Raw genomic sequence first — 26,486 nt, 5'->3', positions numbered from 1 at the left:
GTTTGCAATGTTTGTAGTAAGACTTTCAGGTTTTACACAAGTGTTTTCTATTTCATTTTCAGTCCTTGCGCATTAAAATATAAATCCAATATTAAGGATGGCATGTATGTGTATTCTAATCTATTACATTTTTTTAGTGTTTGTATGATGGCAAGCCTCAGTTACATTCCGTGTTTTCCAACCAGCTGTGTCCTTCTGCTCTACTAAATGTGTGTCGGTATTTAGTGGGCTCATCATGAGTGAAATGCAGCCCATAAATCATCCTCACTTTTCTGCTTTTCCACCACTACATCTTCTCTGTGGCTTTCTTCGCGGACTCCGCAGGAGCCGCTGAACATCCTTTCCCTGCCGGGTGGAGCGCGTCACGGCGCCCGGTTCCCCCTTTATAGGAGCCCCGCCCCGAAATCAGTCGATGAAATTCAACATCGCACTCACCAGCTCCTGACCAATCAGACTCACGAGGGGGTGGTCTCGAGACGGTGGTCCGTGTAGACGATAGCCAATGAGCGCGCCCTCCGGTCGGACAAAGGGCTCGCGTCAACGATCGTTGGTTCCCTGGATTCATCCACGCGGTCCTTATTTAAGGAGTCAGGATGAGATGAGATAGCGGATTCCACATAAAAAGCTTGCGGATCTCCGCTGTGTGCACATTTTTTTTTTTACCCTTCCGTGTGACGAGTGCACGAGACGCAGTGTCTCGATGTCAATTCACCACTTCACTCCACTTTGTGTGCGGCAAGCGCATTAAAAAAGTCGCCCGGTGAAACACTACCGGCCACTGAGCACACTGCCTCTCATTCATTCATAATCCTCATGCATGTTGTAGAGCGAGCTCACATGGGAATTAAATTGCAACCATCATGACACACACACGCACACAAATTGAAACAGAAAATAAAAGCCTTTTACCGTTATAAAGTGCACACCCAGCCGGATGACCTGTGCGTAAAAGGCGCGTGATAACACTAAAACAATAAAAATAAGAATAAAAAAAACGAAGACTGAATGAGTTTTTATGGCACAAATTTATTTGGATATTTTATTGGATGACATCAACTATGTAGGAAAAGCACCATCACTGTCTTTTTTCTCTCCTCATATATATATATATATATATATATATATATATATATATATATACACACACACATACACACACCCACCGCCCATGCCGCCTCCCCAAACGACGCTTTTCGCCTGACCGACTTCATTAATGCGTAAAGGAAGGGGAGGAGGTGGACAGCCCTTTTTCTACGTACCGTTGTGCTGCTGAGAGCTGCCGTCTCACTTCACCACCGCCTCCGAGCAGCTCGGTGCTCCCCTGTCTCTCGGTGCCAGGCTTTAATTGTTTTGTTTTGTTTTTGTACAGAATTTAAAGTGCCATTTCTTTTGTATACCCAGCCTCACCGGGAGGAGAACAACGGTGAAGTTTAAACCTTCTTCCCTCGCGCTGCTCAGGAGACGGTGGATCCGAGGTCATTCAGCCCCCAAACACCTCGCCTATTTCACCCAACCTTATCTTTTCTTTAATTTCTTTTCCACCCCACGGGAGTTTTCTTCGACTTCAGTGAAGTTCGTTCGTTTTTGATCGCCCTCGAGGACAAACACAAGCCGAGCCGGCATCATGACGAGGAGATCCTGTGCCATTTACGCCACCGGGATCGTGTGCGCTCACCTCCTGATCGTGGGGATCGCCCTGGTCGTGGCTCAAGTCTTCCAAACAATGATCCACAGCCGGCTAAAAAAGGTGAGTGTTGCAATATACACCTTACTTAAACCCACTGTTTTCTGTGTCTTCTCCCCCCACTTCCTCCATCTATCACACTTCAGGGGTTTTAAAAAAAAAATGTTAAAGCGTTTCATCCGCAGTGGTCAGTCATGCGCATTCAGCATCTCGTCGCCGCCGGTCATACTCGCAGGGTCACCGATGACCCGGTCCGTGAGTACATGGGGAGTGTAATTTAGCGGTGTGTGGTTGGAGATGTCTGCTGTGCAGCATTCAGCACCTTCCAGCTCTGCAGGACGAGCCCCAAAGCCTCCACGCCGATCCTCGTGATCCCCGCCGGGCTATGTGCATCGTGTCCGGGCTCATTACGCTGTGTTCTCGCAGCTTTGGCTTTTGCCGCGATTCATCGGCGGCACGCGTGCCCTAACGGCGCACAAATGTACAGTAAACGTTGAGCTGTAGGTAGAAATCTCCAATGTGTGATTCAAAAGTGAGGTTGCCATGACCTTCCCCCACAATGTACAGATTTCTGTCTAAATGGACATGGTCTTAAGATCCTCGAGTGGGTGTTGCAGCTTGTGTATGATCCGACCAGCAATCACATGTTTCTGGACTGACCCAGCTTTTTAAAAATGAATAGGGAAACATCCTCCGCTTCTTGGTTGATGCTGGAGTATTCTGACCCGGTGACATATTTCTAAGGATACCACCGAGTTGTGAGAGTAATGATTCCTTCACAGTTTGGGCAGGGTTGCAGGAGTTGCTTGTAGTAGTCCTGCTAGAAATCTGTTCAGGGGGGAGGAGGACCTGTCCAGGGGAATGGGGGAAGGGAGCTTGGATGAGCCGGCAGGCGATCCACCAGAGTCCCTGACTCCCATCGATGGCGAGTTGTGCAGGTTATGGTTGTGGTCTAAAGGTTTGACAGGCAGCTTGCAGTAATTACAGAAATCCAAAATAATTTCAATAAACAAATAGGATTTGAGATGTCAGAAAATCCCCTTTTAATATAAAGCTGCCGTGTGATGTACAGTATTTCTACTGAGGAAAGAAAATATCCCATGGATGCGTTTCTCGTGAGCTGCTGGCGTCTTGTAATGTCAGAAATCTGGAGCGCATAATCGGAAACATTTGCTTGAACATTCATTTATGGCTCACACCGAATCTTGAAATCTAACAAGAAAGCTGTTGTTTATCGTGGCGTGTCCGCCTGTCCGGACACTCTCGGAACACTTTTTTTGAAACTTGCAAAATTTGTTCGGCTGTGGCGACGGAGTATAGCAGCCCCCGATGGGGTGGGAGTGATGGCCACTGATGCCCTCTCACATCTCGCAGACTGCACACGCTGCGCTCTGCCCTTCAGAATACCTCGCATTCTGCTCACCGACCTGAATCTCTGTGGTGGGCTGCTCCGTACAGCTCATTATCGGCACTTAAAAACATCACCGTTTCTACCCTTGTTGGGGAGGGCCATGAGTGGAGGTAGGAACAGCTCAGCAGAGAAGTGCGAGTCGCCGTTCGTGCGAGAAGAAGCCAGGAGGGCCACAAACCTCCACTTCCCTGACAATGTTTTCACCTCTCCGGAGTTAAATTTAGGTCCGGCTTTCATTTTGGATCACGACATTCATCCCAGGGGACCCAAATTAAGGGAAGTTAGTCGAAGTTCATCAACGGGGGACCTAATTCTGATGTGGCTGGCGATTACGCGAAATGACAGCATAACTAATCCTCTTTCACCACAGTCTTCCTGTTGAATTAGGCCGACCCCGACATGCTGAGCCGACTCCAAAAAATCTATCTAATCTGCGGCACTCCGTAATGACGGTGGAGCCGAGCTGTTTGGGACAAGTCAAAAGCTACCTCCAGGACACAGACTTTGTGTGTCTGGGCGTGGAGGAAAAGCGGCTCAGAAGTCATGCGAGGAATTTGACAGGCTTCTTGGCCTCGGGGGCACAATTTCTGCCTGGGAGCAATCTCCTAATTCCTTGCTGTTGTTCCAGCCTTGGCCTGTTCCGAGTCACTTGGCTCAGATGGCGGAATTGAAAAGGAGGAGGAAAAAAAAACCACACCCACGCGCGGCACTCCTCTCCGTCTTGTTTGGACCTGGAGACTATTCATTGAAATTGTTTTTAAAAACAAAGTCATACTGATAAAATACAGCATTTTTAGTTGCAAGTGAAGCACAGCAGAAGATGCTTTTGGAAAAACAAATGTCAGGGCGCTTGTTTTTTTTTTTTTGTTTTTTTTTCCCCTTCATAACTTTTGCTGATCAAAGACTGATCTTGTCACGCCACACCTAAGCTCCGCCTAAAGCTGTTTGAAGAAGGCCTCAGCTCTTACTGGACCAAATGCAAAACGCTGCCTTGAGTACACGGATGCACCTTTCCACTTTGTCCTTCAGGTGTGTCTTTTCTTTTTGATAGAGTTGAGGTTTTTCCTTTTTTGTATTTGTGATGCTCGTATAACTTTAGAAGGCCTTTTCAGAACCCTGTGTTCAAGGTTGGCAAACACTGGGATTCATGTGGACTGAGGTCACACCAAAGTCTCCCGAATGCCGCACAGACAGCCTGGTTATGAAAGTTCACATGTTTTAAAAAGGGAACTGGGTCATTTGGGCTAGTTTGACATGGCGTCGCACCGCGAGTCCTACAGTTCACTGAACTCTTACCAGAGTTGTCGTCTTTCTACTTTCAGCTCTTAATTAAGCGGCCAAACACTCAAGAGAATTCCTCTTCTTAAGTACCTCAAGATTCCTCCTTAAATTATTGCACTCCTATTATGAAGTACTTCAGCCAAAACTGCTTGTTCGGTTATTTAAGTGTGATGGTTTTATGCAAAAATCAATCTATGATCAGATGTTCTAGGTCATTGTACATTAAAAAAAAACAACAATGCAGATGACCCTCGGCTGTCTAAATATGCTATTGATAAACTTCTAGTAAATGATGAGCCGATGAAGAAATTGGTTGAAAAGTGTAATTAGAAAAATATACTTCTGTTTCTTTCATATGTTTATTCCAATTGTTTTGGTTATTCCCCCATTTCCTGTCATTGTGCAGGCATGTCTAACATTCACTGGCTCACTTCATAAAATTAGTTATATTACATCATAAACATTTTGGGAATAACATACGATTATTTCAATAGTCAATATTCATTCCCTAAGTGATAATCATGGGGAGTAACCTGCAGAAAATGGACGTTATTTATTATACAATGAAGCATTGTGCAGCTTAAAATCACCCTGAAGAGTGTTGCTTTAAATATTGCATTTTTTTAAATCTAATGGGTATTGGGTTTTAAGGTAGTCAAATGACAGTAACGCTGCCCTTTCTGAGGTTTAGGTCAAATCATTGACATTTTAACTGTGAGATTGTGAAGAGCCTTTTTTTATTATTGATTGAAGATTTATGAGTAAAATTCTCAAGAAAACAAAGGTTGTAGTCTTTGCAATGCCCTTAATTTTTTTTTTGTGGCATCCAATGGAATCCTACTGCTGCAGCCGGAGTGTGTTTTGATTTTATATTTCCTCCTTCAGTTGGAATAGTTTAAACTATCAGAGGGGCTGTGCCGGCTGACCTCTCTGAGGTGCAGTAAAGTGAATGTGATGCCACAAACCTTAGAACAATTCTGTTGAGCCAAACAGGAAGTGGCAGCCACACCTTAAGCTATATAGTTCCACAATGGTAAGTGCTTGTCTGTACTCTGGGCTGACGGTGAGTTTTCACAAACTCCAAGAAAATGACATGGGAGGATATGGCTTGTTTCTTATCTCCTGAGTTTAGAATAATAATCGAAAAAGGTAAAAGTTATTTTCCCGCTCAACAAACACTTTCAGGCAACTGGAAGCCCCTCAATTATGCCTTTTTGTTTAGTTTATTTCCCCAGTTACTCCAGTTAATCTTTGTCATGTTTGGACATGTGGTTCCCATATTTGTTACTTATTGTTCGCTATAATCATGTACTTTGTCTCTTCACAAGCAAAACTTTTGGACAGCCACAGAAAAGTGTTTGAAAAGTATCGGCTGCATTGGTTTTGCATATGTACTGGATGCGAAGCCTAATCGGTGTGACATCCTGTGTGCCTGATGGCTAATGCTGCAGATGTTGCGCCTTACATCTAGAATATGGTGCTGAGCTGCGTGGGTTGAGTAGTAGCCCACAGTCGGATTCTTGTCTCGGCTTGCTGTAGTCGCAGCTTTTCTTTTTTCTTGTGCTGCCTGTCCTCATGGTTTTTCTGCTATGAAGGACTTTTCTTTTCTCATCTTTGAGTTTCAGGGTCAATCAAAATCCATCAAAAATACTTAAGCACGGTTTCAAATATGCACCAAATCCCCACAAACAAAACATTCTTACTTTAGATTTAAACTCGGGTTGCACTTCTCTGCCCTTCCTTCATCTGAAAGTGAATTTCTCTCCTTTCGTTGGCAGGAAATTACTTTGACAGAGAAGAGTCAGATGTTCGAAGGCTGGAAGAACCCCCCTCCCCCCGTTTATATGGAGTATTACTTCTTTAATGTCACCAATCCAGAAGTGTTCTTGGCAGGTGGAAAAGCAGCCCTCCAGCAGATCGGACCGTACACTTACAGGTGAGGCTGATTTTTAAAGACGTGCTGGTGTGTGTAACGTGTAGAGTTTAAAAAAACAGTATTTGTGTTCCTTAAAGTTATGTTTAAGGAAGGCCATCTGGCCTCATTTTGTTGTGTGAAATCAAAACAAAAGACATCTGGACTAACTGAGCGATGTCGCGACCACACCAGGGAATACAGGCCACGGGAAAACATAACTTTCCTGGAGAATGGCACCAAGGTTTACGCCCTCAACCCCAAAACTTTTGTCTTCGTGCCTGAGAAGTCCGCCGGCAACCCTGAAGTCGACATTGTCAGGACAGTCAACATTCCTTTCGTGGTAAGACAATGTCTCCTGTCAAGATGATGCGAGTTATGATTTGTTGGAGCCTGTGAAAACATCCACAAGTGTGACAAGCCATTGTGTTGGCTCTGAGCTCCCTCAACCTTTCTTCTGGTCTAATGCTTTTCTTTTTTTACCCCCCCACATCTTTTGTGTTTGTTCCTCAGGCGGTGATGAACGAGCTGAACTCCTACTCCTTTTTCTTGCGAACGATTGTCTCCATGTACATGAACAGCATTGGCATAGAGATGTTCATGACCCGCACCGTCCACGAGGTCCTGTGGGGCTTCAAAGATCCTCTCCTTGCCAAAGTCCACTCCATGAAACCTGAGGTGGATGAATACTTTGGGCTGATGTGGAAGGTAAACTTTTTTTTTTTTTTAAGGAGAATTTTGATGATATTTGTATTTAATTTATTTTTAAACCATACTCTTACTGTAGTGCGAATTGTTAGGATGCGCTCTGACGTGCTGATGAGTTGGTGTTGATCAAAATATGAGACGGGAAGTCTGTGGTCGTGCGAGAGAAGTGAGATTGGAGCAATGCTGATGGAAGATGCTTATAGTTCCTGTTAGTAGAGCGTCTGCAAGGTGGCAGCTTTACCAGTCATTGATGGCGGCAATTATCAGAAAATTAACAACAGTTTGTCTGTTTTTCTTTCCTTTTCAAGCATCAATGTCAATTATATTTTTTGCATCCAATTCGAAAGACCAGCAAATGTTTCAAGATTTCCTTGAGAACAATAATTGCAATGTATAACGGCATATTAAAATTACTCTGGAAAATGTGACAATATGTGGGAATTCTCACCATCTAAAACATCATAAACAGCTGAGTTGTTTTAGAACATGTCCACCAGGGTTTGACGTTGGTTTTTTTAAAAGTTGTTTACGAATGCAGCCACTTGGCGTGAAGAACCCTTACAAAGCAGTATTTCTTGAACTCTGTCCTTAGTCACCAGACATAATCACAGTGTCTGACAGCCGGTGCTTCTGTCGATTGAGCTCTGTCCAAACCTCGTGCCTCATCTTGTTTTCCACAGAAAAATGGCACGCATGAAGGAGAGTTTGTGTTCCACACCGGAGAGGAGAACTACTTAGATTATGGCAAGATCGACACGTGGAATGGCCTGAGGTAACGACTGGACAGTACGGGTTTATCTGCGGGGGGGGGGGGGGGGGGGGGGGGGTTGGGGGTAAATGTCCTTTGCCAGGTTTTTTTTTTCTGCAAAAAAGCAGACTGGGAAAGAAAAGACAGTCTCATTGGCACATGGCTACTACTTCTTTTAAGACATGGATATCTACATTTACTTAGTTGCATAACCTGCAAGTAAAAAGTCCAGGAGAGACAAATTCCTGACATTAGGTAAAGCGCGGTTGCAAAATAAATGTTTGGAAAAGTGACATTGCACTTTGACTGGGATCAATAGGTGGAGGTTGGAGGAGGTGCTCCGGTTACTGACCCAAAACTGTCGCGAAATAAAAAGCTTTATTCACTTAATATGTTGGCTATTATAGTTGAGATGATGAATATCAGGGGAAATTACAACAGTTTGATGCTGCTATTGTAAGTTTCCTTGAACATCCGCTTTTGAGGCAGTTAATGGAGGACTAAAAACATTAAAAGGTTACAATTACTGTATTTATCTTGGTTTGTTTGTTTTTTTTAAGTTGAACTGAAATGTCAATTTCTTCACCGGAATCAGATCACCTTAAAGGGAATTTATATCGACTAATTCACAAGTAGATTGTTGGTGAACATCTTCTCCCTGCTCCAATAAGCTCAGGCCATTTGGTCAAATTTATAGGGTTTAAAATTAACTGTAATATACCGTTTGCTCTCAACAGGGAGATGTCGTGGTGGTCGTCCAATCAGAGCAACATGATCAACGGCACGGACGGCGCCGTCTTCCACCCGTTGATAAACAGGAATGAGCTGCTCTACATCTTCGCCGCCGATCTCTGCCGGTAAGCATGCATGCCTCTGTAAATTTGTTTACAGTCAAAGCGTCCCGGCGGGGCGAGGACATGTCCGACGTCGTGGGATTGTGAGGCGTGTCTAGTAAAACGTGCTTCTGAATAAGGTCGGCGGGTTATTACACCTGAGGATAAGAAGGAAGTTGTAAAACTCATGTTGGAACAGTTTAACATGCTATAACGGAAGTAGCTGCTTTGTGCCTGATGTGTACCTATTTTTACTCCGTTATGTAAACAGACGCAAGTGTTTCCCGTTTTGAGCGGCTTCACTCCGACCCGTCGGAGTACTTTTTTCTTTATCACTCTTTAAACTACCCCTCCTCCTCTCTGTAGATCTATACATCTGGCCTATGTGAAGGATGTGGAGGTGAAGGGGATCCAGGCTTTCCGCTTCGCGCCCCCGAGCGACGTCCTCATGAGCCCCAAGAACAACCCCACCAATGCGGGCTTCTGCGTGCCGGCCGGGGACTGCCTCGGCACCGGCGTGCTCAAAGTTAGCGTTTGCAGAGAAGGTAGGCGCACCGCCTCTTTTTAAACCCCCCCCCCCCCCCCCCCCCCCACCCATCTTTAGCACACAGCATGACCCAGTTCCCCACCGCCCATTTCCCTTTGATGACAAACCAGCCCTGTGGCACAATTTCCCCACTCTGTACCCCCTTTCCTAAAAATGTGCTTTCATTCAGCGGACTCTCACATCCCCCGACCGCTATCTGATGCTCCCAATGTTTGAGCATGCCAGATTCCGCTCGATGCACGGTTCAATGATTAACTGTGCTGACTGTGTGTGTGAGGGTTATTGAAGTTGTTACGATGGTCATTCAGTGTAATGCAATTGCTCTGATAAGGCAATCGGCTGCAGGTGCGGCCCAGGGAGAAGCTGTGCAATCACTGCAAGACTTGCTTTTGGAAACACTGGACTTTACTGTGCGTGTCTAAAGTTTATTCACATTTCTTGTATTATTTTATTTTTTTACACTTTAAAAGCACAGTTAAACGTTCAAATAAACTGTTTGAGAACATTGCACAAACATCCATTAAAACGCACTGTGATCGGGCCTGATTGGTTGTCTGCATGGCTTGCTCTGATTCAAAAGCAGCAGACCGACGTGATTGGTGGGATTTCCATGGTGCTTCGCTGACAGCCAGTCAGCATCGAGCCTGCTCGTCATGTGCAAAGTGGTGCCATGCTGAATCCACCTCTGAAGGAGAAAACAGCATGATTTAACCACAAGGCGTTATCATGGGTCTCTGCTTCGTCTGCTGCCACAATGTGTCTGAAAATATGTGCTGCAGCCGTTTAATGCAATCAAGAAGCATCTTTTAGCACAATTTATTGTTTCATATAGATGTGCATAGCAGGAAATGGGAATAGAACTGAAACGGTTTAATTTTTGTGGGGGGTGTTCAGTCACTACTTTAGAAGGAACACTAAAAACAAACTAGTTTCAAATGTAGAGGACATTTTTATCATGGATACTGTTGGAATTCGTACCTGTGTTCCCCTGAATTCCTGCATGTTCGTTTGATCTGGGAGAGGCAGAAAGAGAGCGTTAATTTCTTCAATAATGCATTTAATAACCACACAAACAAGAGATTACAAAAATGCATATCAGATTATTCAATGCTACAAAATTCCATATATCAGAGATTACATTATACGAGCTCGGACCGTTCTTCCTTGCAGACCCATGTATCTAGGCTGAGTCTACAGTGAAGAAGGGCCCCGTTGCAACGCGTGGTTCATATTTATACATTTGCATATGACACCTCAACCTCACATTGGTCAGTTCCTCGTAATGTACGCGTTGCTATGGTGAAGTTGCTATTCTGCTTTGTCTCTAAAACTGCTTTAACCTGGTTCTTCTCAGAGCTTGACGTTCTGTGGGACCAAAGTGACCTCTGACCTCTTATCTGTCCATCCAATCTTACCTTGACCATAAAATGTGCAGAGTGGGGCACTTAGGTGACATCGCCAACCAACTTGGAATGTTCCTAAACATGATTTTATAGCTTTGTTTTTCCCAATTTTAGCAGTGGGAGGAATCCCAGCTTTGTAGGAAGATAACAATACAATGTGTTCAGTTGTCCCACAGAAAACAAATGTTTAACTTGTATATTCCTTCAATGCTTAAGGCATAAAAAAGAGAATTTAAAAATTATTAACTGAAAAGACAAAGAATCAAACAAAGAATTATTGCAGATATTAGACAGATGATTGCATACCTGGGTTAATATGTTGTTTGAGCTTTGTTGCAAAAACACATAGTTCATTTAGCATCTGATTCTCTCGGAATATGAAGATGATCTGTTAACAAGTCCTGGTTTATTTTCGGCATGTGGCGCTATTAAATACATTTTATGGTAAAACGTTACTTTTGACATGCAGTGTTAGTTTGCAGATTAAGTTTCTCTCAATTTATAGAGCTGTTGTTCCTGAGCCTCTACCTGGTGTATGTTTTAGATGAATCATTGACTGGTTGATCCCTCTTTACTACTGATTTGGAACCAACCTGACACAAACACTCTGGCTATCAGCTGAACTGCATCTAACGCTTGATCATGCCGAGTCTTATCTCACATTCCTTCCTCTTTCATCATAGTTTGATCCGCTTTCTTCAGGACACAGGCATAACACGTGTGTTTTTATTTTTCCCTTCAAGGTGCTCCCATCGTGGTGTCCTTCCCTCACTTTTATCAAGCGGATCCCATGTACATAAACGCTGTTGAAGGACTGAACCCCAACAAGGAGGAGCATGAGACATACCTGGACCTGCAGCCGGTAGGAATAACACCTGCTGGCCACCCCACGTCGGATCCGTCTAATGATAAACTCTTTATTCCTCCTTTGAAGTTCAACTTGAGTTGAAATGTGAAAACATGAATGATCACATGCGAAAGATAAAGCGACGTGCAAAGAAACTGTTAAATACTGAACCATTGGAATGATGACGCTGCAGTTTTAGCTTTTCATTTTATTTCCATTCACTGTAGTTGCACCACACGGGACATTAATCTGCATTTCAGGTTAATTGGTGACTCTTAATTGTGACTTTGTGGCTGTTGTTTGTCCCAGGCAAGTCTGAATTGTAAAAAGTGCTTTTACCAAGCTTTTTTTCTTTCTTTTTGATATAAATATGGTTTTGAAGGAGAAAACTGTTTTAGGAACTGAATGAGTCCAAATGGTTTTTCAAAGCACATTGTTAAGGTTGATATGATATAGATGACGTACCTCTTCTTAGTTGCTTGTAATTCAGACACATTAGTCTTCAATCGGGTATGTGGGGAGGAAATAAATGCAACAGATCTAAAGAAACTATCAAGATGGCAAATGACAAAAAAAAACATAAAAGCAAAGTACGATGATGTAATCAAAAAAAAAAAAATGCACCAGCCTTTATTGTAAAACTTTCTATTCTCTCCCCACAAATGGACAGTATGTTCCAGGAGTTTGCTGAAGCAGGACAAAAAAACCCCCCCTGTAAAACCTAGATTTTTTATTTCGTGACGCACACTGCGTTATAATGTGTCAAATCACAGTTTTGTCATAAAAGGCAGAGCAAAGGTCTCTCGTCAGTTTTGTATTTTATATCTGCTGTCACGTATTACAGTGATCGGTAATGTCGCGCTCCAAATCCTCCTAAATTGTTAGTTTGCTTTCTTCAAGCTATTTGAAACCTCTCTAACTGCAGACTATTTATTTCAACTATCCAGCTCAATTTTTCTTGCTTAGAACTGCACTTTCCCTGCAGTAAGTGAGTCCAGCTGAAAGATTAGAAAAAAAAAAGAGGAGAGAAGAGGAAATCTGCCCTACTTGACTGAAAATGCTTTTTTCTTATTAAATCTCTTCTAGACGACGGGAGTCCCGATCCGAGCCTGCAAGAGAGCCCAGCTCAATATCATTCTGAAGCGAGTCAAAGGCTTCCCGTAAGTCCAGCTTTGCTCAACTGTGACCCACTTTGCTTGTTGCTTCACTCTTTTGCCATTTTGGCCACACACTGAGCCAGATGTCCCTTCTGACTTACCCCGTCGTCTATTCTCCCCCCCCCCTCTGTATGACAGAAAAACCAAGTTCATCAATGAGACCATTTTCCCCATCATGTTCGTCAATGAGGTGAGGTCGCACCCCTCCACTCCGCTACCTCCCACCCACCCACCCACCCCCCGACTCGTTCCAATGACCGTGAATCAATGCTCATGTCTTTCCCCGACATTAGACGGCGACCATAGACGATGACTCGGCATCACAGATGAGGACGATGCTCCTGATCGTGACTCTGGTGTCGAACTTCCCCTTGCTCATCGTGGGCATGGGCATCATCCTGCTGCTGGTGCTCGTCGTCTTGTTCTGCCGAAACCGTCAGAAGAAGGTAAGGGACCTCCGGCTCACCGCTGAACCGTAGTATTAAACCACACCGTTAATACTAGACAGTAGTTACAAGTCACAGTCCAACTTTTCTAAGTTTTGTCGGGGGTGTTTTTTGTTTGGTTTTTTTCCCCCCCTTGCATCGTTTAACAGTTTTCTTCATCGATACTGCTGCAAGTTTAACCCAAAGCATGTTCACACTAACACACTGCATGGCTCCTGGGCGGCAAAAGCATGAACGGTTTTCCCACAATTCTGGATCAAATGGTGGCTTTTGCCCTTTCTTGGATGTCCTCTAACCGTGGGTGTATCTTTTTGGTGAATACGGGAAGTAAAAGTGTCTGAGTTTGCTCTCCGGGCTCAGCCATGGTTCACTGAACTAGAATAACCTGAGGCAGCATGACTGTGCGTGCCCACTCCTAACTGTTCCAGCGCACGCCGGTGGCTTGACCCCCGGCCTCGGTGCTCTCGGGTTGTTGTAGTTCAGGTTGTTCACTGCGGAGAGGGAGGCCTTGCCACACGATAAAGCAGAGTTTCTCAAAGTGTGGGCCAACGGTTCTCTCAAAAACCTAATGGGACAAACCATGCTGGTACAAGGCATCGCCCCGACCCCACACTTTCAGAACCATTAAGCAAAATAGACTGTCACATTGGGAAAACCCTTTGCTTGTTTTGCTGAGAATTAAATGAAGAGGTTGATGCGAACTCTTCCGGTGAACCTCCGGTTAGAAACCGGAAGGAACCAAGATGATAAATTTCATGAAGCCAGGCTATGTTTCTAGCCTTTGTGCTGAGCTATGCTAACTCGCTGCTGGATATTGTGAGTGGCATCGATCTTCTCATTTAACGTGACATAAAGCAAACTAACTAAACGGGGTGTCACAGGAATTATGTATTTTCACTTTGTCTGATTCCCTTGACAAAAGTTTAAAATACTTCAACTTTGTTCAGTGAGATCATCACTGCTGATCCACTTTTCTTCATTTTAATGCTCAAACTATTTGTTTGTAAAACATAAGCTTCAGGTTTGCAACTGCAGAGCAACCAGCATTACCCTACTTCGGCTCATGATTAAGAGTTTTCGCTTATCAAATTTGATTTAGAAAAGTTACAAATGTATAAAGTATATATATATGCTAAATTATTTTAGGTTGATTGCTGACCCCCTAATCTTATTGAGCCATTTGTTACCAAGATAAGTCAAAAGTAGAGCTCAACTGATTTTTTACATGGTATAAAACCTCACCCTGTTGGAGTCATTTAACCAGAAATAATCTAAAAAGTAGAGTTGGGAAGTGCAAAATGATAACGCAACCCATTACTAGGGTTCAGGATTCATTCCTGTGGCACTTTGGTTACCAGAAAGTTTGAAACGCACATGAAAGTTTAGCCTTTTAGCTCAATATCATGTGAAAGTTTGAAATGCTTAATTGCAATGTTGTGAATTGTTGTATTAACAATGTTCTAATTTTATTTTTCTGTAACCCCCCCCCTTTTTTCCTTTTTTCTGTTTTAGAATGAAGTAAAACGTATTGATTTTACTGAGGCTTTTCATTCTTTTGCTGTAAGTCTTCAGTTTTTGCCTTGTTTTCTATTTATCTTTTTAATTTGTTACCCATCATCTCTGTTTATTGTTCATTTAATTATCCTAATGGGACATTTTGCTCTCCTTTTTAAGTTCTCACCTCACAGTTGTAATTATTTCATTTTATTGTGGTTTAAGTTCAGCTTTCTTCCTGTGGTGGTTGTTTTGTAACCGGTGTATAGTCGTATTGGTCACACTGTAAACATTTTCACTCAAAGCAGTCATTCGCATTTTTTAATGTTGCCATTGAGCTTTAAGAAAAGAAATGTTTGGACGTGTTGCCATTTCTGCGGTCCGTACTGACTCCTCCTGTTGCTGACCCCTCCCTCCTCATCCAGACGGCGAAAGACGACACTGCCTACACTCAGGTCAGCGACAAACCGGACGAGCCCTCGCAAACGACGACCACCCAGCCGATGAGGAACGGCTCCTACATTGCCATGTCTCCAGTGGAGGCCCAGAAGTGTTGATCGAGGACCCCCCCGCCCTGAGCGCAGAGCTCAGGAAGAAGGGGGAGGGGGGGAAAAGAGCTGAAAGAAAACGGCACAGGGGTGTTGCGTTACCGTGGGTGGGGGTGGGGTCATTTTCTCCTAAAATAAGGGGCAGGGCGGGACACAAACATCAGGATCGACTTAGTTCGTCTCACCAAGTCCCCCCCCCCCCGCCACCAAGACTTTCTATCGTCCTCCGCTCTCTACCCGCTGAGCATGGCCTTCACTGCCTGCAGTACTGCAACACAACCAACGACCCCCCCCCACACACACACTCTGGAACCCCCCCCCCGCCCCACCTCCACCGTTTTCCGTCCTGGTTGGTGCTGAAATATGAAGGGACTCTTGACGCGTGGGGCCCAGCCAGGACCAGCCTTTATTTACCCCCCCTGCCTCGTCCATCCCCCCCCCGCAAATATAATTTCCTCCATTAGCATTGTGTTGCCGCATGATCTCCTGAGGTCACTCCTGTCGGATTCCTCGAAGTTCAAGCTCACCATCAAAAAAAAAAAGATGCCCCCTCCCGAATTTCCCGAATCCATAAAGTCTGAGCTCTCAGGCTGAACATTTTGTAAGAAGAAAGACTGAGCCAAACGATAACATTTTGCCTTTATTTTCCTCCCCTAAGACGAGTTGGCGCAGCCACATGGAGCTTGTCGCACTCCCAGTATTAGCAAGTGAACAAGCGCGAGAACCGTTACCTTTCACCCCAGTGTCCTGTCTTTCACCAGAAATACTCGTGAACCAACCACCCCCCGATCCCACCCCCCCCGTCCTCACCATTTTTTACTTCAGAACACTAGTTGAAACATTTCAAAGTCTGCGCCTTATTCCAGGCGACGACGAGCTCGCTGTGAAACCGATGGGGAGGGTTGCACCTTCGCCTTTCGTCACACCTGTCAGAAAAAAGAAAGAAAAAAAGATAAAATAGAAACACCTGCAGAACTTACAAGGGAGACTTGAACCCGCTTTCTGCCTTACGTGACGGTTCAGCGTGTTCTTTATATGTTTCAAATAAGCTGGATATCTGTGTTGGACACATGTTAAAAAGGGGAACAGTTGAGAAACCTCCGACCAAAATCCAACACGCAGACGTTTCCGGAGGTGTTGCCGAAAGACGCCGACACTCGACTCCGGCGTGGAACGCCCCCGCACGTCTAACACTGTTACTGCATTAGAGAAAGCACAATTTGGATTGTGAAAACCAGTCCTCAACACAAGGCTACCAGGTTTTCGCTTCTGTTTTCTTTCCTCTTCTCTCTGTCCTGTTCGATCTCAATTTCTATATTTACAGCTGATCTGTCAAAGACACTGTCGAGTGCCGTGGCTTTCACTAAGAGCTGGGGCCGCGCCCCGATCGCCGTCGGGGCGAACTCGGCACGCAGCACTTGAATCACTGTTTTGTCTTACGTGCTCTCGTTTTCATGTCCGCCACACTTTTTTGTCTCGTCGCGCATCAGAGTGAATTTAAGGCCATTATAACTGTCAACTTGGACGATTCCCTGCACTTTGCCTGTAAAATGTGCCCAAATCTGTTGTCTGTATTATTCTTCTCATTCAACGCAGGTGGTCCACGTGTTCAAAACATTTCCATATTATTTTGTTTGCTCCTTTCTTTTTCAATGCAAGTGGTCCGTCTGTTGAGTACATTTCAATATTTGTGTTTTTTTTTGTCCTGGCTCGTGTTGCTTGTGAAGGACGTCTCTGTTGTTTGCAGACGACAGACGTCCGTGCCTCTGTGTTACTTGTTTTCCAGCACATGGAGTGTCTTCTTTTGATATACTTTTGTATTTTGTTAATGCTGCTAAAAGCAAAAAAAAACAAAAACCCGACAAAAACATCCAAAAAAAAAAAACCCCATGCCATAACCCACAGACTTGTATTTGTATATGGGTGTGATTCACCACAATGTGCTCAGTTTCCGATCGATCCACAGTCCTCTCCAAGTCTTACACCTTTTTCTGAAGGCTTCTTTTTTGTGGTTGCCAACACCTGAGCACAATACGCAAAGCCCAAAGCTTGCTGCCATTTATTGTAATTAGCAGTTACAGTTATCACGTTTTGTAGAGTTGACGCATTTAACCACTCGCTCCTACTAGCAGCTGATCTCATATCACATGTATCATTCTAAGGGTGGTCGGGGTTTTTACTTGTTAGGGTTAGTAAAATCGCTGGAGGTGCCCAAAAAAAAAAAAAAAAGGCGGGGGAGGGGGTTGATCAGTGGATTGAATGACACTATGGTGGAAAGGATTCTTTTTTTTTTTGTTATTTTAAGGAAGACGTGTATTTGCTTTGTGGTATTAAGTTGAGTCCCACTGTGTCCACGAGGAGCACAGCCGGCAGCACAAAGCAGAGACACTGAAGGAACAAAAAAAAAAACAAGCCAGCGGCACTCGTGTCTAACTTGTGTCCTTGTTTGTCTTGTACAAACACCAAGTGTAGAAAAACACAAGTGAGCTTTAGTGAAACTGACTCGACTTGTTTCTTAAAGATGGATTTAGGCTTCCGTTGCTTCCCTCACTCTTGAGGCCTTTAAAATGAATTTCAATGATCTTGGCATGATCCTACGATCACGTCTGTTTCATTTTGCTCGGGTTTAAGAAGAGATGACTTATATTGCATGTTTTTGGGAAAGTCTGGGAAGTTAAAAGTTGGAAAGTCCCATTTCCAGTTTTCTTGGGTTAACATCAGCCAATTAGTCGCCTCCACTAAAGTCTATGTTATAACTCGATATATGTGGAAATACAGGTTTTTGTTTAATTTTGATGGATTTACTTGCCGTTGCATGGTTTGGGGGAATATTTGGCATGTTGTCAAGTGATGACCTTTAAACTCTTCGTATTGCTTCTCTCTGCTTGAGCAAAGTAAATAAGTTTGCCAGCATTCGGGTGGATTTTCCTCGACCGTCTCGAATGTATTTCCAGAGAGAAGTGTTTTTCCTCCGGGGCCTAATGAGTTCAAACGTATAGCGAGTCGTTTCCAGGTAAATCCCTCTGGCCATATATTTCCTGTTTGTGCTAAACGCAGAGTCGAAGAAACGTGCCACTGTTATCAGGATTCGGCTTCAACTTTGCAACAAAGCAAACTCTGAACTCTTCCTCTAAAGTCGAATCGATTCACTGAAGGCCTTTTTTAAAAAATGATTGCTCAACCTCCACCTTGTGCAAACTCACAAGTCATCCTTATTCACCTTTTTAAGCTGTCTTGACTTGAACCCTGAAGACCTTAATCCAGATCTTTTCCACGCACACACCCACACACACACACACACACCTGTGTGAGCCGTTTATCCACACACCTGAGCCGTCACTCCTCACCCTGCCCATTGAGTCCGGCCCTTCAAGCCCATTGGCTCGTCCCTGCTCGACCAAAGATAACCCGTGTAGATACGACCCGCTGCCGTGTTTACTCACCTCGATAACGGCCGTGCCACACACCCACCGCCTAACCTACTTTTTTTTTTTTTTTTTTTTGAAGATAAAGAAAAAAAACGTGCCACCACTTATGTGAAGTATTGTGTGAGCGTGAACACATTGTGTGTATGTGCCTTTCACATCAAGGCAAAAAAACAAACAAACAAAAAAAACAGTGATGGGTATTGCTTTTTTATAGTTTTTTTGTCCTCCTTGTGCAAACAAAAGTAATCAATGCTCTTTGTGAGCAGGAGAAATCTCAGTATTATATAAAACAAAGCAATACAGAGTTGTGTAAAAAGAAAAAAAAATAAGTAGTGGATGTTTTGTAAGGGCCACACCATATTTATATTGTTTTCCCTTCTGAATTTCGGTTACTTAAGTTAGTTTCACTTGTATAGAAGTATTTCTAATTTACTGTAGGGTGATTTAGTGTTTTATTTTGTGATATTCAGTTCACTGTATCATTTCACCAGTTTTTGAAAAAAAAAAAAAAAAGAAAGATGGACCAGTTTGTGACACTGGGAACAACCTGTGAAGGATCTGTGTGCGTGTTTGGGTTTTCGTTTTTTTTTTTGTGTGTGTGTGTATGTGCGTGTGTGTGTGTGTGTCGTTGGATGAATTTAAGAGCTTGTGCTTGAATAGCAATGACGTTTCTGCAGAACTGGAGTGATTTCACTGGAAGGCTGATTATCTTGATTTGAGTAAAGCACCCATGCTGTGTTAATGCATCTAGATGAATGAAGCCCTCCTTCAAGGATGAGCACTTGTGCCATAACATCCTTTTTTTTTTTTATTATTATTATTATTTTGTTTTCCTTCATATGTAACATCCACATCTTCCCCGAGTCTCCTATGTCACTAACAGACAGCTCCTTCTGAGATGTACTAATTTTTCTTTTGCTGCTGAAAATGACAATCCCCCTCCCTTGTCATGTTAGGTGCAAAATGGTTTCAAAGTAATATCCATTTTTAGTTTTGATAATTTACACTGCACAGATGTTTCTACAGTGCTTTTGTAAACATTTCTAGTGTATTTGCAGAAAAATAAAAGTTGCAAAATGCAAAATTCATATGTTCGTCTGCCGTCTCTGTAAAACTGTTATAACTCCACTTTTACACTTTGTTTCATTCAACATGTGCACTTTGAATCCCCCCTCACATTTACAGTTTATAAGAACACTATGTGAAAATGTTGAGAACATTTCAAACATGCAGTTTTTTTTTATAGGGAAAGCGACCATAAATGGTAACTTCTTCCAAACTAACAATTAAAATTGCTGACAGTCGCATAATACTTGTGACGTTGGTGCTGCTTGTACAGAATCTTTGTAATTTGAGTAAATGGCGGCAAACCGTGACACTTCTGCTCAAAGTCTTGATTATTGACATAAACCCAGATTTGTTTTTCTCCTTTGAAAAGCTCTCATTCTCATGAACGCTATTTATTCACAAAGCAAATGACGATTAACAAAAAGGCATCTTCTCCAACCTTTTTGTGTACATACTAGCTTGCGGTGTTAAAAGTTGTCATGAATTAAATCTCAATATTTTACAACCAATCACAGATATCCACTCTATGACATCATGCTATAAATCATGAAATCTGGCTGGTTTTGGTTAGTTTTTCTCAATTTTGGGGTTGACACATCACGGTTTGTCTTTTTTCTGACTTTAAAAAGTGAAGATTGACCTTCAAAGATCCTTCAAAGAGTCCCCTCAGAATTAAATTTTCCATCTATATTTTAGTAATCGTCTAAAAGCTCAAAGCACAGGGAATATTCTCAAAGGACAGATGAGGAAATGAGTAGACAAAAGATAGAACTTTACAATTCAGAATTTTAGTTTCCAAAAACAAACTAATGCTGACCAAATATCAATCACATTTAGGATAAATGTTTTAGGTGTCACTTATTATAACTCACACTTGTAAAAGAGTAAATAAAACAGCAGTTACTGCTTTTGACAATATATATATATTTTTACTTCAGAAATACAGAAGTGAATCCAAAAGTTGGCGCTTGGCATGCAGTCAATATGAGTTTCCAGTTAAAAATAGGTTTATTGTAAGTAAGCGTGTGTCATGAACCACAAAGAGAGTGTGGCCTATGACTTTATACTTTTACACTTCAACATTTTCTGTAAAGCTAAAAAGTAATCGCTTGCTGAAGTGATTAAAAACCCAAACAAAGGCCCTCATGCCTCATATCTTTAAACTTCACAGCATCAGTGTGTGTGGCTTTGACACCATGTGCTTCAAAACAGATTATTTAAACGTCAAGATCTAATGAGCAACATCAGATTCATGAAACTTTTTTCATCCTTAACACTCATCAGCTGATATTTCATATTGAAGGACTTTGAGGAGAAGTGGTGATGGAGGCTGATGACCCCCCAGTGGTGACCCCAGAAGAAGCAGCTGAAAGCAAAGATCTCATTATTATATTAATAATGACGTATAATCACTGCAAGAAAATCCCCTTGTTTTAACTTTTTTCCCCCCACATTCTATCAATTACAAATTGATTAGAATCTATTCTTTTCTTATTGAGGCTTTGATCTGAAATCATGGTTTATTGTGAAAATTGAGCTATACAAGTAACTGCGTGACCATTTTTTAATATACAGATCTAACAATAAGTTATGTTTATAGTGCAGGTATGGTTTACTGTGATATATTATATAATACCATAATGTTGCTCAATAGTGTGTAGGTAATATTTTAAGAAATCCTGTGAGTTGATTCTTTAAATCAGATTTTTTTGTTGACCGAGAAATAGTAAAATACATATAATTCCGATCAGTTTTATTACTTGACTCATTTTGTCAAATGATAGTACCTGAAGGAATATACAAGTTAAACATTTGATTTCTGTGGGACAACTGAACACATTGTATTGTTATCTTCCTACAAAGCTGGGATTTCTCCCTGCTAAAGTTGGGAAAAACAAAGCTATAAATTAACGTTCAGGGACACTCCAAGTTGTCTGGCAGACGTCTCTTAAGTGCCCCACTCTGCACATTTTATGGTCAAGGTAAGATTGGAACAGATAAGAGGTCAGAGGTCACTTTGGTCCCACGGAACGTCAAGCTCTGAGAAGAACCAGGTTAAAGCAGTTTTAGAGGCAAAGGAATAGCAACTTCACCATAGCAACGCGTACATTACGAGGAACTGACCAATGTGAGGTTGAGGTGTCATATGCAAATGTATAAATAGGGACCACGCGTTGCAACGGGGCCCTTCTTCACTGTAGACTCAGCCTAGATACATGGGTCTGCAAGGAAGAACGGTCCGAGCTCGTATATTGTAATCTCTGATATGTGGAATTTTGTAGCATTGAATAATCTGATATGCATTTTTGTAATCTCTTGTTTGTGTGATTATTAAATGCATTATTGAAGAAATGAACGCTCTCTTTCTGCCTCTCCCGGATCAAACGAACATGCAGGAATTCAGGGGAACACAGGTACGAATTCCAACATACCACATAAGTCATACCAATGCACATGTTTACACTATCTTGCAGCGACCTATAACATGTACTTGTGTTTTATTAGCCAAATCACTTAAAAAAAAAAAAAAAACACAAATTCAGAATTTAGATAAGTAACAAGTTAAAACTGCTACCCTCTGGTTACTTAATGTACACATTTACATGATTTATAGAAAACAGAAAGCGGTGCTGAGATGATCAACCGATTGACCTGTTGTGATTCTGCATAGAACGCTTTAATTAGTTAATCAGCCACTTTTATTTGGTTCTCGAGGGTGATTATTTACACTCAAATTCCGCACCTTAGTGTCAATATGTTTTGCAATTATGCTGCATTTTTGTAACTAAAGGACATGGGACATAAGAGTTTCTTCATGCAGACTATTCCCTTATCCTTGAAAGACTCATTGTCACAAGCCATGACTCTGTGCTTTCTCCTCCGACGTTGACTCACCTGGTTGAAAGTCACGGCTGAACTTCAACATGTCGGTTCAGGTTTTTCCAGAAAGTGGAGGAGGTCACACGTGTCTGTCATTCATCTCAGTCTGCCACAGGGATAAATCCACAGGCCCACAAGGACATGACTTGCGTGTGCACCGGCAGCCTTGTGTTCGTTCGTCTGCCAGGTCGCCTCGGGCCTCAGCCCTCTGTGTCTGTGCTCTTCCCAGAACTCACATCATACGTTTGTTAGGAGCCCTTGAGGCCGTGTCAGGGTCTCCAATGTGTCCTCCTTCAATATTTAGACTTCTTTTAAATATTTGTTCTTCTTTTAAGGGCTTTGAGCACATATTGATATGAAATGTTAAAATGACTGTTTGGTGAAGCTGGTGACCGCATGTTGGGTTTTGTGAGAGGTTTGCCGTGTGATGGAACTGGTGACCTGGTGAGATGTTTGACACATGCTGTGTCCTGAAGTTGTAAAAGCTGTACAAACAAAGAGTCTGGATGAGATGTACCAATTAGAGAGTGAATTTGTTAAAACAAGACTTGTGGCCTGCAATCAAATCCATGTTTATGTCTCAACCACGTGAGACCAACAAGCACATGTTCGCATTTAGTCAATTATTGTGCACAAGTCCATTTTTCTCAGTTTTATAACTTTAAAAATGGTGAATAAAGTATTTTGCCTGGATATGTCCACTTTTCACATCCTGTCCAATGACATCTCAAGATGGGGTTGAATTCTGTCAAGTTTTTATTGATTTCAAGGGACTAAATTGGGTGGACAGAACACTAAGTTGCTTTGTTTTGTGTGTTATAATCTCTAAAAGGTGCTCAAAGTGCAGACACCAACGCACTTTGATTATCAAAGAGATTATTTGGGAATTAATAAAGCGTGTCGAGTAACCTGGATTGATAATTATCAATCATTTCTTTTCCTCACATGAAATTGCTTGATTTGAGCTAAGTGTATATTGCTATCTTTACGTTTATGTTGCAGCTCCACTATTCATTAGCGGACATGTGCAAGCAGTTTGCAACACGTTTCTGTGATTTTAGCTCTAAATGGCTTTGAGATAGAGCCAGAAAGTTCATACCACAACGATCCTGCCTCTGAGCGCCATTTCACTCCCCCCACGCGCTCCGTCCAACTGTGAGCTTTTCACTGAGACGTCTTCATTAGGGCAGAGCTCCAGCAACAGTAAGACCACCTGCAGACCACCAACAATACTCTGAGAAACTGGGTCTAACTGCCTCCTTCTTTGTCCTGCAGTGGGGAGGGGCACCTGGGGGGGCACCAGTCTGTGTCTCCAGGGGGAAACATGCTGGATTGTTTGTGAAAAAAGTGAAGAAATGTTTTTATTTGCAAACACAGCAGCACTGCGTGTTTCTCGATGTCGCTGTAGCTACAACTTTTCATGGTGCCGGCTGGAGTTCAGTCCTCAGCAGAACATTTAGGACGCCCCGGGGGGGGGGGTCGGTGGGGGTGTGTGTGTGTGTGTGTGTGTGGGGGGGGGGGGGGGGGGGGGGTTCTCCTGAACAGGCTTTACTCACAATGCTGGTCATAGGATCAAACATTTACACCCAAGATATGAGGCAAGACACAGAGTCAGGGTTAGTTATGAAAAACAATCATTTGGATGGATGGATGGATGGATGCCTGGGCCTTTCAGTGTGGGGGTTTGCATGTTCTCCCTGTGCATGTGTCAGGTTTTCTCCCACCAGTGAGTGAATGGGCATGAATTAACTTCCTGTGTTTGAAGTTAAATTCCATCAATTTAAACTGGGTTTGAAAATCTTGGCCTTCAAGGCCCCTTTATAATGGATGGTTATGGAAAGCTTGACGTTTTGGGGGTAGTTCTTATTGCTTACAATTGTCTGTTATGTTTACAGATTAATATTTTAAACTTTTTTAATGTATCCTCATTGTATTTATCACATTGGTTTTTAGCTAAAGCATACAAAAGACTTTAAACCCACCAGATTATCATGCCTATAATACTTTTGCTCGTAAAACATTTTTTTAATACAACTATTTTTTTAATACAACTATCTGAACTTGAACCAGAGTAAAGCCTATAAGTATGACTAGTCCTTATTGCTTACATGTTTCCACATGCAAAGTGTGGTTCTGATTAGAATTTGTGCTTTCTGCGGAGTCTGAGCAGAACAAACAGGAGAGAAGTGAAGCTCTTAAACGTGAAATATTTCTAAATCCCGACTTGTCAAAAACGGCAAACAGATCCAGTCTTGCTTTAATATATTTATTTATTTATTTATTTATTTATTTATTTATTTATTTATTTATTTATTTATTTATTTATTTATTTATTTATTTATTTATTTATCCCAGAAAGTCCTGTAAAACTCAAACGTGTTAAACCAATCAGCGCTGCCCTCTGCTGGTGGTTTACTATAGCACACCCATCTGCTATATTTATTCTTCAACCTCTATTGATTTAGTTTGTCGCTAAACGAACAATTATATTCAACTCAACTACTTCCATTATTCTCAACCAATATTTCTTTGATAAAAAAAAGTTTGGGTGATTATGTCATTGAAAATGAATCATAATCAACAATCAGGAAAATTATAAGCCCATGAGTGAACACCTGTATGATGTCAGGCTATTGATAGAGTATGAAGAGGAATGTGTTCAGAGTGGTATATTCGTCAGGATCCTTGACTCATGTTACAAATCCCCAAGTTCAATTCCAGGCAAACTGTGTGGAGTTTACATGTTTCCCTGTGCCTGTGTTATTGGCCCCTGTTAATTCCCTTTATTTAATGCTGATGTACTTCACTTGTGGGACCAAAAAATGGTTAATGTTTTTTTTTTATGTGCTTAGAGTGACATTATAACAAAAAAAGGACTGCAGAGTTGTGATGTTGTTAGCTACCTTGTTACATAGTGAGGATGTTGTGGTTTGAGTGGTTTTTTCTATATGTGAGTTGTGCCTGTGTGTTTTTGCCTTGTGATAGACCGATGACCTGCAGCATGTAAGCTAGGATTTATTACAGCTCCCATGACCCTAATTCATATGAATGAAGTAGTATAGAAGATGGGTGGATAGATGGTGAATAATAAAGAAAAGAAAGTGACTTCTAAATGAAAAGACTGCCATAGTTGAATATCACATATGAAGATTAAATGAACTATTTTAGAGCAAGTTTAATAATGGGTGTTAAAATGTAGATATTTTTTAATAAGAAACTGGTGCTTCTTTGACTTTGTTATGCATAAAATGTCTGATAGGAAGCTCTCAGGAGAGCTAGAGGGAGGAGTAGTGGTTAATGCCTCTTTCCATCCCAGTTTGAGTCATGTTAGGAGCCTTTTAGATTGGTTTTCATGTTCTCCCTGTGTCTGCGTGAGATTGTATCTGAAATCTATAAACATGCATGTCAGGCTAAATTGCATCTGTATCCACAGTCAGTCAGCTGGTTCAGCTAAGAAAAAGAGACATTCAAGGATGGATAATGTGATATCACACCTGTTTGACATTTTCATAGACACACAGAGACACAAGGATACGGCTGTGGCTGTATTTCAAAGTATTTACAAAAAAAGAGTTCACAGCCATCATTACAAAACATTATGTGGGGACGGAATCTTGCAGATTTATCTAAACTTTTAAATAATTCAAGTTAGGGTAATGGAGAATACACGTTTTTTGCATTTGATTTCTTGACTGGACGCCACTTTGTTAGATCTCAGTTATCTTAGGATGAACACACACAAAAATATGTCCCCAATAATTAAACATTGACGCAACAAATTGCAGGTAAACATACATCCAAGAGGTCACACAAACAAAGTCATGAGTTCTCCGTTCTGGACAAGGTGACGTTGGCAGGCGGCACAGATACAAAACAAAATCGACACCGGCTAAAATCTCCAGATCCAACGCTCCTACTGCTAAGGCACCGGCAACACTGAGTTGCAGTAAATTAGGGCAGCATGTCACTTTTATTACGTATACTCCTTTGAGTCTGTGAAGCTCCACAGACGTCACGTTTAACATGCAAGGCTACCGGGTAGCAGAAGGACGCCTGCACACCGAGTCAGAGCGACTCCAGCTACAGCACAG

General features: G+C 42.3%; 1 protein-coding gene across 2 annotated transcripts; it reads left to right on the top strand.

Moving 5' to 3' along the window:
• Nucleotides 1–1,345: 1,345 nt before the first annotated feature.
• scarb2a (scavenger receptor class B, member 2a) lies at nt 1,346–19,535 on the top strand. Of its 2 annotated transcripts, XM_080499643.1 has the most exons (13): nt 1,346–1,747; nt 6,155–6,312; nt 6,484–6,631; nt 6,802–6,996; nt 7,677–7,768; nt 8,482–8,601; nt 8,944–9,122; nt 11,271–11,389; nt 12,461–12,534; nt 12,670–12,721; nt 12,825–12,977; nt 14,490–14,537; nt 14,897–19,535. In XM_080499643.1, the coding sequence occupies exons 1-13, from the start codon at nt 1,625–1,627 to the stop codon at nt 15,026–15,028; spliced, it is 1,593 nt and encodes a 530-aa protein (XP_080355769.1). In that variant the 5' UTR covers nt 1,346–1,624; the 3' UTR covers nt 15,029–19,535. The 2 variants fall into 2 exon arrangements, with proteins under 2 accessions (XP_080355769.1, XP_080355770.1); XM_080499644.1 differs by lacking the exon at nt 14,490–14,537.
• Nucleotides 19,536–26,486: the final 6,951 nt, after the last annotated feature.

The sequence above is a fragment of the Blennius ocellaris genome (genome assembly GCF_963422515.1).
Source record: "Blennius ocellaris genome assembly, chromosome: 7".
NCBI lineage: Eukaryota > Metazoa > Chordata > Actinopteri > Blenniiformes > Blenniidae > Blennius > Blennius ocellaris.
The sequence above is the reverse complement of the archived record's forward strand: the minus strand, read 5'-3'. Positions and strand labels throughout refer to the sequence as shown.

Excerpts from the sequence above, each read along its gene's own strand:
- scarb2a (XM_080499643.1), top strand. The coding sequence starts at position 1,625 with ATGACGAGGAGATCCTGTGCCATTTACGCCACCGGGATCGTGTGCGCT. Across the intron at positions 6,997-7,676 it reads ACTTTGGGCTGATGTGGAAG|AAAAATGGCACGCATGAAGG; the intron begins GTAAACTTTTTT and ends TGTTTTCCACAG. Across the intron at positions 14,538-14,896 it reads AGGCTTTTCATTCTTTTGCT|ACGGCGAAAGACGACACTGC; the intron begins GTAAGTCTTCAG and ends CTCCTCATCCAG.